Raw genomic sequence first — 13842 nt, 5'->3', positions numbered from 1 at the left:
ATGAATGACATGGCAAAAAAAAAAACAAAAAAAAAAAAAAAAAACTCAAAAAAAGATTTTTTTTGCATACGAAGCACGACGACCCTCCGCCTGCGCCTCTGCTCGGAGATCCCATTCTGGATAGTGTGGTGCATTATTCAGAATAGGGAAGACCAGCTTTCTCATGTGTCACTCTGCCAACTTCATGGTTGCTGCTACCTGCATGTGATAGAATGTTCCTTGAGTGCATGCAGACAGAATGTGCATGTTACTGCAAACTAGAATGGATTATTCTAGGTCCTCCTGGACCTTTACACTTCATAAAAAAACAATAGTTGGCAACACTTTGTGATGTGGGCGTTCTATGTTGACGTACATAATGTATTATAAATTGTGTCATTTTACAATATGGCATTTCTGACTATTCATTATCATTCAATAGTTTGAGAAATGGGTTTATACTTAAACCGCTGTAATTTATGATCACCAATTTTGTTTTCAGCACTGACATTAGTAGTAAAACATTTTGGCTTCTAGTCAATTAAAATATTTGGCTGTGGATGTTTATGAATGATAATGAATTTGGGTTGAACGAAATAAGAATGTTTGCGTAAGTTCTTATGGATACTTGCAAAGCATAACAACAAAAAGTAAACCAAAGACTATGTAATCCCAATTGAACATGGCAGACAAACATGTGAGGCCCATGTCTTTGTAAATGTCATTCTGCGCCTATTCGTACTTATGCCATGTATCTGCAGTGACAATGCGCAATGTATGTCAACATAAAATTCCTTAAACTGAAGTGATACCAAAACTCTGTACTGTAACTGCTTCAAAAAATCTGTTGGCCTTATTTGAATAGCTCTCCTGTCCCCTGCAGACAAGGTGAGAACTTTGAGTAGGGGAAGTGGTTAACGTACTCAGTAGGATGTCACTTTAACTAAGCACCATAAAATTGTTGTGAAGGTGGACCTATCATCTGTCAGCCCAAGTTTTGCTGAGAGGGCACGTTGAATTGAGGTCTTCAGAGGAGCAAAGGCAGGAGCTTCACAGGACAGGACACCTTGGAAGATCATCTGTAGAGACCATGGTCAGGAGAGCTCTGGCCCAAAGTGTGAATTATCCTTTTACCACAAAGGGAGAGTTGATACCTGTAATGGTGATTGTAACGGCTAAGCAGATGTCCAGATTATCATGCACACTCATGTTTCAGAACCTTATAAAGCCAGTTGTGAGCTCACGCACCATATATGTCATCGTGAGCTGACGTGTTTGTGTGGTGAGTCATCAAAAAAAAAAATGTCAGCGATGCTCGTCACTTCTTCATCACTGGAAAGTAGTTTCGCACATAGAATAACGCAGACGCCCAGAAAGCGCATGGTATGGCCAAACTAAATTAAGTAGGGCTTCCTGGTTAGATGTGTGTGGCAGAAGGGTGTCTGGTTCTTTATCTCCTCGCTCCCTGTGACCAAATACAGTGCCCTGGATGATTTCATCAGGAGCTCAAGGAAGTCAGGACTTCTTAGGTCTGGAATGAACAGAAATCCTGGATCTGATGAGACCTTGGTTCAACCCACTTTCTAGTTTGCCTGGCTATCATTTTCTAATGTTTAGTGCAACACTACATCTCTAATCTACTAACCTTGTCCCACCCATGTCAGGTCAACGTTGCCTCATTTAACTCTGGAATTTCTGCATTGTTAGCTATGCCTGAGGCCTGTCATCTGGGATTTATGTACCTATGTGTAAGGAGATTATTGTTCCAAAGTCCTGATTTGGTTTTACAGTCAATTTTTAGTTTAAGTTCACTTCATGTTACGAGTGCTGTATTAAAGGAGATGCAGTGACTGAGAGATTAGCCAGCAAATACAACAATTTGTGAGAACTTTTTTTTCTTTGGTAGTGGTAATGTGAGAACTGGCGATATCCTGGCTGGGTCCTGAGGCAGCAGTTAGGGAAGATGATGTTCCTATAAGTTTTGTGTCTTGATCCCTTTCAGGTGTTGATACCGTCCTCGTTGTTGCTAATATCTGCTATTCATTGGTGTAGAGTATGATGTGATATATCAGTATGAAATTAGCTGTTCCCTTTTCCCTGATGTTAGCCCTAACTGTTGTCTAAGGGAAAATTAGTGAGGATGTTCATTTGTCAAGACTAATAAGTTAAACGTTCCAGCCCACATAGGATGTACGCTGTGAATTGAAAGCAGGCGCGCGTCTGTCGGCTAATTTCAGCGGCTAATTTCAGCGGTTAACGTGGTCTCCCACTCTCCCTCTTGTTGTTCTAGCACTTTCTTATGCAGGAGGTTAACCGTTCATTCTGAAGGTGCAGGATGAGAAGATGGCCCAGCTGCTTGTACCGCCGGGACCAGACAGCTTCCGCTTGTTCTGCCGCGAGTCTCTCGATGCCATCGAGAAGCGGATCGCCGAAGAGAAGTCCAAGAAGCCCAGAGGGGAGCGGCGAGATGAGGACGACGAAAACGGCCCCAAGCCCAACAGTGACCTGGAGGCGGGGAAGTCCCTGCCATTTATTTATGGGGACATACCAAAGGGAATGGTTTCCACCCCCCTGGAGGATCTGGACCCTTATTACAGCAATCAGCAAGTGAGTCCTGCTAAGCCTCACTTGTAGGCGGGCTGTGGATGCAGTCAGATAAGGAGCAACAATCAATTGGATAAGTCTGTGTCCTGCACATTTCAGAGTCATTTTTATTGGCTGGCTCTTCTGTTAGTTGCTACCGCTGATGATGTATGTATGCATAATCATCTGTTGGTTTCATGTGATTGGCTGGAAATTTCTGAATATTGTTTTGTTATTGGTATTGTATTTGGTTGATTAACTATATTTCGCATAAATTTCAGAAGTTTCAGTATATAAAAAAATATAAGAAGTATTAATCACAGATTTTATTTTGAACTTTGCAGACAAATCAGTTCTTTCTAGAGGCTCTCTTGCGACTTTTTTCGATTGACTGTCAGTCCGCTCTTGTTTGGTCTCACATTCCAGGCCAGGCCCACTGACAGGCCTGTTTCTTACTAGCTTTGATGCCTGTTGCCTAGTTGTTTGTGTCCTGGGTGCTGGAGTATGGTATGATTCTCTGTGAGACGTCACGGTAGCTTATGTGACAGGACAGCATGCAGCGACTCATAGGTGACATCGTAGAGGCGATTAAATGGCTAGACCAAAAAGCGAGGCTCAAATAACTACGACAGCAGTGACCCTGGTTAGATACACCATAACACAGCCACATTTGCACAGCCGTATATTGCAGGCTGTTGAAGACATTTCGGCAGTAATGGTGTTCTATTCCATGTATATCTGCTAAGCTGTGCCATCCCCGTTGCTGAGCTAGCTGTCCGAGGGACTCGTCTCACTGTTGTGACCACGTACAAAATTTGATCGCCACTTTGTTCACTCATCCAGAAACCCTTCTGTACTGCCGGGGCTTGTAGTTTTTACGATGCGGACTACATCATAAATTAAGTTACATCGCTCAAGAGATGTTGCTTAAATGAATTGAATTGCAGCACAGGGATTTGAGCTGGATGCCACTGGCCATCGGAAAGCGTTGCTCTGAATGCAGACTCCGGCAAAAAACAAAAATTTCCCCTGCCCTCTTCTCTCTGTCTCTCTTTTAGACCTTTATAGTATTGAACCGTGGGAAGGCAATCTTCCGGTTTAACGCCACTCCTGCCTTGTACATCTTAAGCTCCTTCAACCCCATTAGAAGATTATCAATTATGGTTTTGGTACATTCATATCCTTTGCCATATGGAATTGTGCGAGAATGGACCGGTATGTATGGGCGCATGCATGAGTGACATGCATGAATCTTTGATACGTAAATTGAAGAGCAAATTACCAAAGTCCATTTTTGTTGTTAGTGAAATGAGACTGGCAATGACCTGAAGTCAGGCTTCCTCATCATATGTAACGAAGTAGGGAACCAAAGCTCATTCAGTAAATCCACAGAAATGGTGCTTATGGGCTTATCCCATCCACACATCCCATGGATTGAGTTTTGGAAATTTGCTCTTTGTTAATTCTAACTGGGCAAAGTTACATAACTTGAATAGCATTTCCTTGACGGCTGCCTCCACGTTGTTCAGCTTTTTAATCATGTGCACTATCCTGACCAACTGTGCGTTCATGACGTTGAGTAACCCCCCGGACTGGGCAAAGAATGTAGAGTAAGTCATTGTCTAAAATTATTATTATTATTATTATTATTATTACTCATTATTATTAATGTTTGTTGTTGTTATTGTCATAAAATACATTTTCATGTTGGGAGTTGCTGCTGTCAGAAACGAAAACCCCAGAAATTCTTATTTCCGCTGTGAAAATGCTAATGTGGCGTAACATTAATCCTTTCATTCGCAGGTACACGTTCACTGGAATTTACACTTTTGAATGTCTGATAAAAATCCTTGCGAGAGGCTTCTGTGTCGGGAAATTTACCTTCCTGCGGGATCCCTGGAACTGGCTGGATTTCAGTGTTATACTCATGGCGTAAGTATCCTGCTTCATCCATTCATCCTGTTATCGTTAACGCAGCTGTCACTGCAGCTGTCACTGCAGCTGTCACTGCAGCTGTTAATGCATTCACAAATGTTAAACCCTTGAACTTTACTACTGTATTAAAAGTACTTAATAATTAAAAACCATTGCTTAAATATTTTCACTCATTATGACACAGTGCGGCCCAGCGTGCTGCTGCGTTTATTCACTGCAACTCTTTTGGATATTTTTGCTTAATCCTATCTGTCTTTCCTCAAAGCCACGGTGGGGGAAAGGAAAATATGAAACGGCCTCTTTTATTCATGTTTTTGTGATTTTTAGTCCATAGATAAGCAGGAATGTTATTTGCTAATTTTGCACTGGATATTGCCAGTGCGTCGCAGTGACACAAAGATGAGAAGGAATGCACGCTCCTTCACTGAATGGTGTTACCACGTGCATCCACAGTGGTTTAATGAGAGCAAAGTGCGAAAACATCTGACCCATCTTATTGCTATGGAGACCTCCATGTCTGTTACCGCAGCACATGCAGAAAAATAATAAAGGATGCAAGGCTATAAACCCCCGATTGTGTGTGGAGCTTGAACATTGTGAATAGTCCTATTGTAACTGTGCATTTAATCCTGCAGGTATGTAACAGAGTTTGTAAGCCTAGGCAATGTTTCAGCTCTTCGCACTTTCAGAGTACTGAGAGCTTTGAAAACTATTTCAGTAATTCCAGGTAAGGAGTGCTCACTGTTAGGTGTCAGACAGCCCTTGTGCAATGCTTCCTCCGACTGTTCCTTGGTGTCCTGTCATGGCGTCTTGTGTGTGACCTCCCCTATTACAGATATGTGACAGAGTTTGTGGACCTGGGCAATGTCTCGGCACTGAGAACGTTCAGGGTTCTCCGAGCCCTGAAAACTATATCAGTCATCCCAGGTGAGAGCCAGGTTAAAGGTCAAAAGGGTGAAGGCTGGTGTTCACTCCATCCAGACAAAACAAAAGGGTCACCTCGCCTTACACTTTTACTTCTCAAGGTTCGACCGCTTGCCTCTCATAGAGCAAAGCAGCCAGTAAAAGCAGGAATCTTCAGCTAGTCCATCGATATGGAATGGATTCTCTGCTTTTAGGTTCTTTTGCTTTGTTTCTTCTATTTCTTTTCTAAGAGCAGCCTTGGGAGTTCTATAGATTTTAAATTTTTTTATCATATTTTTTTTTGCATGAGACATCGCAAAATCCAGCCTGTTCTGTTGCTTTTGTGTTGATGCCTGGCTATCCTTTATTTTCTTTTGGTGTTTGTTATGGTTTTCCCCTGACTGTTTGACCTGGATGGTGCTCGTTTGATGGCCTGTGTGTGTGTATCACGCCTAACCTGATACACACTCACGTACACTGCATGATCCTGTATTGCTGACAGCACTCTTTTCTGCTCCAAGCATTTATGGTGGTAAATAACACGTGGTTCTTCGGAACTAGCTGTAATTGGACAGCCCTAAGATAATGTTGCAGTATTATACGTATAAATAGTTAACAAGATGGCACAGTGTCTCAGTTAATAGCACCGTTACCTCACACCTCCAAGGTTGCGGGTTTGAATATCACCCATCTGTGTGAACTTGGAATGTTTTCCCCCGTTGCGTGGGTTGAAAATATATAAATTGTCAACAAGGGGGCGAGAACAAGGGCTTGAGGCGCTGGCACTTAAATTTCCCAGCTCGCTGGCCGCGACCCTTAGATTCAGCTGGTCTGGAGACTAAATGCACGTGATATAAGCTGGAGCCTGGATTATCTGCTTGGAGATGGACCTTCAGAAAAGATAACCTGCATGACGTGGCCCACATGTTAATTGAGGAAAATTTAACCACATCTAAACTAATCCCATTGGTTAAAAAAAGACCTCGTCTGCCATCACTAAACCCCTGATTCACAATTATATGGGGGCCAGGTCTCTTTTTATAAGCTGTTATTTATGCTATTTCTTTCTAATGAGCGATCTGAACGCATCAGCTTACTGCAGCACCTTTGTCCCACATCCCCATGACATTTAGATGCTCACAGAAGCTTTGCTCATTGTTTCCGCGCCGCGTGGATCCCCTTCAGACAACAGCAAAGGGTTTCTTTCATCTTTTGCAGGTCTGAAGACCATCGTAGGGGCGCTGATCCAGTCGGTGAAGAAACTGTCGGATGTGATGATTCTCACGGTCTTCTGTCTGAGTGTGTTTGCACTAATAGGGCTGCAGCTATTTATGGGTAATTTGAGGCAGAAGTGTGTAAAAATACCTCTGAGAAATGACACCATGGACAATGTGACGGCCTTGAACCTGACAGGCGCGGCTAACTGGACCGATTATCTCAATGACGAAAGTAAGCACTTTGACTTTTTCTTTTTTTGTGGTGGGGGGGGGGGAGGGGGCTCTCTAGCAGGTCACCGCAGAATCAGAATGTCTGAGTCACATAATCGCCGATAAGCGAGAAAACGGGGAGCGTCCTCACTGGGAATCGTGATGCAAAATGGCACACATTGCAAGTGGGGGGGGGGGAGGGAGATGTGGAGGATGGGGGGGGGGGGGTGGCAATGTGTTAGCGAAATTCGGGTAGATTCTGGCAGGTGCAATAAAGTCAGCCTGTCTTTGGAGACGAGTGGCATGTTATGCTGGAAAACAGGCACTGAGTCATTGCCCCAAAGCAGGGGGGGGGGGGGTCTGCTTGATGAAATAGGGGTGTGGGGGGATGACCTCCTAGCATACTTAGGAAGAGAAACCTGACTCACTGAATCTGAGCAAATGAGCTGGACACAACAATTCCACCGCTGACGGCTGTACAGTCATGACCAGGGTGTCGAGGAGTCATATTGCCATTAGGCAGCTGTACCCCTCAGCGAGGGTCTCACTTTCATGTTTACATCAAATCAATTACCTGCTCCTGGTGCTGGAGGATTCGGGCTACTGGGACAGGAGGCTAGTCTGCATGTGTCATGTCTTACCCTCTTGCTGTAATTGATGCAGTTTTAGTCTTTGGTAAGATTATTCACATCGTCTAATTCTTATTTTCATTCTTCATCAAGGTAACTATTATTTCTTACCAAATCGAAGAGATGCTCTTCTGTGTGGAAATGCAAGTGATGCTGGGTAAGACTGCAAAGTTTCTGCATCACTGATTATATCTGGGCCATATATTTGCAGTCGCAAAGGGGAGACTGAGGATAATTGTTGATTTTCTTTTCATTTCCATTTCTATAACATTTAAATCAATGCAACAGGATTTTATTTCTTTCTTAGTAAGGTTGTACAGGTTTGCTAAACATGGTGTTTGGGGGAACCTAAGGGGAGAATCTATGTAAGAAAATTACTTCAAACAACTGACCCCGTTCTACAATGTCCCTGGTCTCCTCTAAATTGTAATTAAAATGAATATAAAAATGACTTGCTGAGTGAAGTACGTGAAAGAGGATGTGTGATTCCTTGTGTCCCAGGCAATGTCCGGAGGGATTCTCCTGCCAGAAAGCCGGCCGAAACCCCGATTACGGATACACCAGCTTCGACACCTTCAGCTGGGCGTTCCTCTCACTCTTCCGACTCATGACTCAGGACTTCTGGGAGAATCTCTACCAGCAGGTCTGTAGCAAAGACCAGGGGACCATTATTAGATTTCATTGCTTTCATGACGCATCAGGTGATACATCAAGCAATTTTACTTTACCTGAGAATTTGTATGTGGATTAACTCACCCCTCTGTAATGAATGAAATTAAGTGTTTTTTTTTTATTAAAGGGTAAATATCAGTGAGGCTTATTGCATTTTGTTGTTTACGGTTTTTGATCCGGTTTTTGTGAGCATCTAATACTTCATGTAGAGTATTAGATATATAAGTCCTTTAAATCTTTGTTTGTTTTTTTTAATTCCTGCAGGCAAAATATCATTATAAGTTTGCGCATGTAGGTCCATTTATGATGCTTCATTAGGGGGTCAGCTTCCTTTCTGCAGTCATTGTATTTCCATTATGATCTACTGCAGTGTTTAACCAGAGCGTCCAGTGTTTGCATAGTGCTGCTCTTCATACACATTCAGCAGTTCATTAATTTACATTATTCCAGTGAAGAATTTTAATTTTGAATAGTGTCTTATGTCATTTATGCTAATATTTATATTGTCCTTTTCCCATTAGTGTTATTTAAACGGTGCTCTTGGGAAGGTACTGCTTTTTAAATGAAAGTTTGTTTTACTCCTGGTTTGCATTGCGTCTTTCAGATGGTGTCAAGTGTCTTATTAAAATGGCACCATGTGATTCGTGTCTATAAAGATAAACATAAAAAGTTTTAAATTTTAAAGGAAATAAAAACGACCAACTTCTGATATAACATGGCTTTACTATATAAACCAAATACATTGAATAGCCACTCTTTTACATTGAATTTATTGATGTGAAATGTTTGCTTAGCTCAGAAAGTTGGCATAATTTTCCACGACGATAGATGTTTCAGCATCGTTTAATCCCTTTAAGAAAGTGTTGTTTTAGTGGATTTGATTTCTGTAGATACTACAAGTTCACATTTAAGAAAAAGTCTTGTCTGATGGCTGTAACAGATGGGAGGTGGTCTGAAGTCTCCATTTGTGTTTTAGACCTTGAGAGCTGCAGGGAAAACCTACATGATCTTCTTCGTGCTGGTGATCTTCCTGGGCTCCTTCTACCTGGTGAACCTGATCCTGGCCGTGGTGGCCATGGCCTATGATGAGCAGAACCAGGCCACGATGGAAGAGGCCCAACAGAAGGAGGAGGAGTTCCAGGCGATGCTGGAGCAGCTCAAAAGGCAGCAGGAAGAAGCTCAGGTATGCTGCCCCCATTGCGCTCCAGTTGGCCCTATATTGGCCCATGTGAAAGGCACCTCATCCAAAAGCCCATGTGACAATAGAGTCTAATTAATTTAAGGGTACAGTGTGGTTAAGACAACCCTGTGTGAAGGTTCAGTGACCTTTTTTTGTGCAGTGAATGTAACCTATTGAAAGTGGATCTTTAGTTATAAGAACACTGGGAGACTGGACAGCATGAATGCATTTAAGAGAAAACAAATTGCTGCATTTTATTCATGAGAGAATGTTGCGATTGTTTATGTAGCTGGTTGCATTCTTGTATTTTGTTCCAATCTATTTCACCAGTGCGTCACATTTTAAACCATGGAAAGTGAAAAAGAAGCAACTATGAAAAGAGAATTTGATTTTTATTCAGAGGGATGCAGAAATTATTGGAAGACAAATGTAGCATTCAAGTTATTACAAGACCGTTCCGTGGCCATAGAAAATTCTGCATCTCAATTTCCATCATTCCTGAGAGGTCCATTAAAAATAGCTTTTCCTGAAATATTTTATAAACTATTCCCAGCCACACAATATGTTTGAGGAACATTCCTATGAAGCTGCGGGATTTTGCTCTCTGAAGAAACCCTTTTGCACATCGCTGCTATGTTCAGGAATAGACCCCAGTGTTGCCATGGTAACCATTACCGTCTGCTGGTTGGTTGTTCTGACAGCAGGCCGCTATGGAAGCAGCCAACGGGAGCGGGGAGTACAGCGGGAGGGTGGGCCTCACAGAATCCTCCTCCGAGGCATCCAAGCTGAGCTCCAAGAGCGCCAAGGAGAGGCGGAACCGGCGCAAGAAGCGGAGGCAGAAGGAGGAGGGAGAGGAGGAGAAGGCAGACGATGAGAAGTTTCACAAGTCAGAGTCAGAGGACAGCATCAAAAGGACGGGCTTCCGCTTCTCCATCGACGGCAACAGGCTGTCATATGAGAAGAGGCACTCGTCCCCACACCAGGTGAACCCCAGTTAGCCAGAGAACACAGCGATTGACGTGAATTTAATTCTTTAAGCTTTTTGCATATTCCAGTGCGCATGATACCCTTCGACAGTCATCTTAACACCAGGATCGCTCTCTCTTATTAATATCTAATCACAGCTGTTTAGCTATTTCACACGCAGTAGCATGATTTTTTTATGTATACATTTGTATGCATTATGCTAATATTCTATCCATAGTTTCTTTAAGGTAGAATATGTAAAGCAGCATCCTGGCAAGTTAAATTGCAGAGCACATTAGGCATGCAAATCATATGTCTTCACCATGCCTTTTTCATCTTTACATATGGACTTGGGGATTTTTGTTATAGAAGTAATGTGAAAATGCCAGACTGGGCTGAATTACTTGGCACTAACTTATGCAATCTGTTCCCCATCGATAATGCATTGGTTTTGGGTCAAATGTATAATATTTCTTGGATCATTCATGCAGGTCTGAGTCTACCTTCTGTTGCCTTATGCTCTTCCCCACATGTTCTGTGACAGTGACCATCAACATCTGCAACACATGCTTTCGCCACCTCATCCTTATCAGGACAGCGATTAGCTGATGGTGTCAATTTATGTAAACCACCTAAGTGGATTTTTATTGCCAGTGCAATCCTTGGAAGGAGCCCCATGGCATTCATAAAGTCTATATTTATCACAAATCTATTTTTTGAACAATGCTATTGTGAGTGCTGGGGGAGATATTGCTTTTATTGTTTTTTTGAGCAAAAAAGAAGAAATCACGCGGAAAATCTAGATTGCAAAGCAAAGAAAGCAGATCCAACATGCGCACAGTTTTATGTTTTTACTCAGAGGAGTAACACTGTGGTACAATACAGAATTGTTGTACATTTTTGTATGCTCTGTAGTCACAACTAACCATGGTCGTTGCTTTTGCTACCTGTGAATAAAGTGAAGCTTTAAATTTAAGGTTATTCTACCATTCCATAAATGTATTATTTTTTGTTAAAAGATGATAATAAACATTTGATGAGTACAGTGAAAGAAAAATCAGTGGATAGTTTAGTGTTTCTTAAACCAGTGCTTAGGGACCCATAGACAGTCCATGTTTTTGCTCCCTCCCAGTACAAGTGAACTAAACAATAATCAAGAACAATTCCCATGATTGGGGTTCTTGAGTACACTGCACTTCACTGCACACACCAACTGCAGTCACTCCAGTGAGGGCAAGCTGCTGGTGCTCTGTTTAGACAAAGTGATGCATGCTGACTGGAGAATCAGTACCTGACACTCAGCACTGAATACAGCTAACACACTGAAGGGCTAACACAGCCATGTTCCTTTCCTAGTCTCTCCTCAGCGTCCGTGGCTCCCTGTTCTCGCCACGCCGGAACAGCCGCACCAGTTTATTCAGCTTCCGGCGCGGCCGTGATGTGGGCTCGGAGAACGACTTTGCCGACGATGAGCACAGCACATTTGAGGACAGCGAGAGCCGGCGGGGCTCGCTGTTCGTGCCGCGGCGTATCGAGCGACGCAGCAGCAACATCAGCCAGAGCAGCGTGTCCTCACGCGTTCTGCTGCCGGCCAACGGCAAGATGCACTGCACCGTGGACTGCAACGGTGTGGTGTCGCTGGTGGGTGGAGCCTCAGTTCCCACGTCGCCTGCTGGACTCCTGCTGCCCGAGGTGACTGTAGATAAGCCCACTACTGATGACAATGTAAGGGAAGAGCGGGTCGGCGCCGATGGCCTGCTTGTGTTGTAGCTACTCTTGCACCTTGCTGCCTGCCATGCTAGTTCTTTACTTACTTCTGTGTGCTTTTGCTATGCTTCTCTTGTCCTTTCCTTTTTCTGCCATGGCATAAAAGCCGTAGTATGCTCTCCACCTAGCGACGCATGCTGAGATGCACTGAGTTTTTGAGACCTTTCTCTCTCCTTCGCGAATCCTCCACAGCCACCGATTTCCGATTGCCTGAGCATGCACTTGGAATGCCATGTGGTAACGCTCGTTCCGACAGCTGACCTTTGAAACTGCGCTTCTCTCCCCTCAGGGTACGACAACAGAGACAGATGTTCAGAAGAAGAAGAGGTCTGGCACTCACCAGACCTCCATGGAGTTCTTGGAGGACCCGGCTGCTAGACAGAGAGCCTTGAGCGTTGCCAGTATTTTAACAAACACAATGGAGGGTAGGTTTTTCTTGACTTCTGGGTGTAGTAACAAGGACAAAGAAATGGTTCCTCTTCACATATCTAACCCAGACAAACCATGGTTGGATAGACATCTCATTCAATTATTCCAGGCATGTAGCTCCTGTTAAACATTATGCTCCGTGCTCTGTGGTCCCTGTCCCACTTTCTATGCTGGTTTCATCCAGCTGAGTTCTTCATTAATGAGGCTCGATCAAGCATTTGGTTGAACAAATCACATAGTTAAAATTGCATGAATCCAGTTGCATTGACTTCCATTTGCTTTCCAGTTTTGTTAAACTGATCTTTTGTCAGGAAGAACAGTAATGCTGACTAGATGTCTCCACATAACTTTGGTCTTGATTGTTAAATGAACAGAGTGCTTTGTTATTAAAATGATTATGAAATCTATGCTTTTCCCTGAAATGGTAAAATGTGTTCACGTTTCAATCGGCTCATGCTTTCTTTTTCAGCTGAAGACATTGTTTCAACAATTGCTAACAATTAAAAACTGCAGCAAGTCTTCAGCTGACATCATGTAATGTGATTTAAGTTGTGCGATTTGTTATATTAATATCTTACACATCATCAAAGTCAAACCAAAAACTAGAATACGTAATGGGCTGCAAGATCCAGAACTGAGGAACCCTAAATTATACATTTGATGAGTAAGTAAAATTCATGTCTAAGCTCAAATGCTGAGCTTATTTAATGTTGCTTTTCTGCTTCTGCAGAGCTTGAGGAATCCAGACAGAAATGTCCGCCATGCTGGTACAAATTCGCTAACATCTTCCTCATCTGGGACTGCTGCCCGCTGTGGCTTAAGATCAAGCAGGTTGTCAACCTGATTGTGATGGATCCCTTCGTCGATCTTACCATCACCATCTGTATTGTCTTAAACACTCTGTTTATGGCCATGGAGCACTATCCTATGACTACTGAATTCGACAATGTGCTCTCCGTGGGGAATTTGGTAAGATTTTGCTTTTCATCTCTGGATTCCAGCTACAGTCATATACAACTCCCAAGTTTTTTTTAGTTTGATAATATTGGGGATATCGTGGCCTGGGTATGTGGGATTTGGTTGTGACTGTTTTCTCGGTTTCATTTGTAGGTGTTCACAGGAATCTTCACCGCTGAGATGTGTTTCAAAATCATTGCCTTAGATCCTTACTACTATTTTCAAGAAGGTTGGAATATATTTGATGGAATTATAGTTAGCCTGAGTTTGATGGAGCTGGGTCTAGCCAATGTGGAAGGACTGTCTGTCTTGAGGTCCTTCCGATTGGTAAGTTCACCCATGGCCCTTTCTTTGTGGCTGCCTTATTCACATGTGATATGCAGAGCAGTCAGGAGGTGACAGTTTTCATCACACC

At 43.0% G+C, this 13842-nt stretch overlaps 1 protein-coding gene across 11 annotated transcripts in view; it reads left to right on the top strand.

The window, feature by feature from the left end:
- The window catches only part of scn1lab (sodium channel, voltage-gated, type I like, alpha b), a 39230-nt gene that overhangs the window by 6575 nt on the left and 18813 nt on the right, over nt 1-13842 (top strand). For 4 of the 11 annotated variants that reach the window (XM_023828008.2, XM_023828005.2, XM_023828009.2 and 1 more), the window contains 14 exons: nt 2270-2586; nt 3621-3739; nt 4083-4172; nt 4366-4494; nt 5333-5424; nt 6619-6849; nt 7550-7613; nt 7958-8099; nt 9105-9311; nt 10010-10291; nt 11631-11999; nt 12331-12466; nt 13201-13439; nt 13581-13754. In XM_023828008.2, the coding sequence (XP_023683776.1) occupies nt 2323-2586; nt 3621-3739; nt 4083-4172; nt 4366-4494; nt 5333-5424; nt 6619-6849; nt 7550-7613; nt 7958-8099; nt 9105-9311; nt 10010-10291; nt 11631-11999; nt 12331-12466; nt 13201-13439; nt 13581-13754 (2538 nt within the window). In that variant the 5' untranslated portion in view covers nt 2270-2322. Of the gene's footprint in view, nt 1-2269; nt 2587-3620; nt 3740-4082; nt 4173-4365; nt 4495-5132; nt 5225-5332; nt 5425-6618; nt 6850-7549; nt 7614-7957; nt 8100-9104; nt 9312-10009; nt 10292-11630; nt 12000-12330; nt 12467-13200; nt 13440-13580; nt 13755-13842 lie in introns of all 11 variants that reach the window. The other 7 variants (XM_023828012.2, XM_023828011.2, XM_023828016.2 and 4 more) reach the window with 7 other exon arrangements.

The sequence above is a fragment of the Paramormyrops kingsleyae genome, chromosome 16, assembly GCF_048594095.1.
Source record: "Paramormyrops kingsleyae isolate MSU_618 chromosome 16, PKINGS_0.4, whole genome shotgun sequence".
Lineage (NCBI taxonomy): Eukaryota > Metazoa > Chordata > Actinopteri > Osteoglossiformes > Mormyridae > Paramormyrops > Paramormyrops kingsleyae.
The sequence above is the reverse complement of the archived record's forward strand: the minus strand, read 5'-3'. Positions and strand labels throughout refer to the sequence as shown.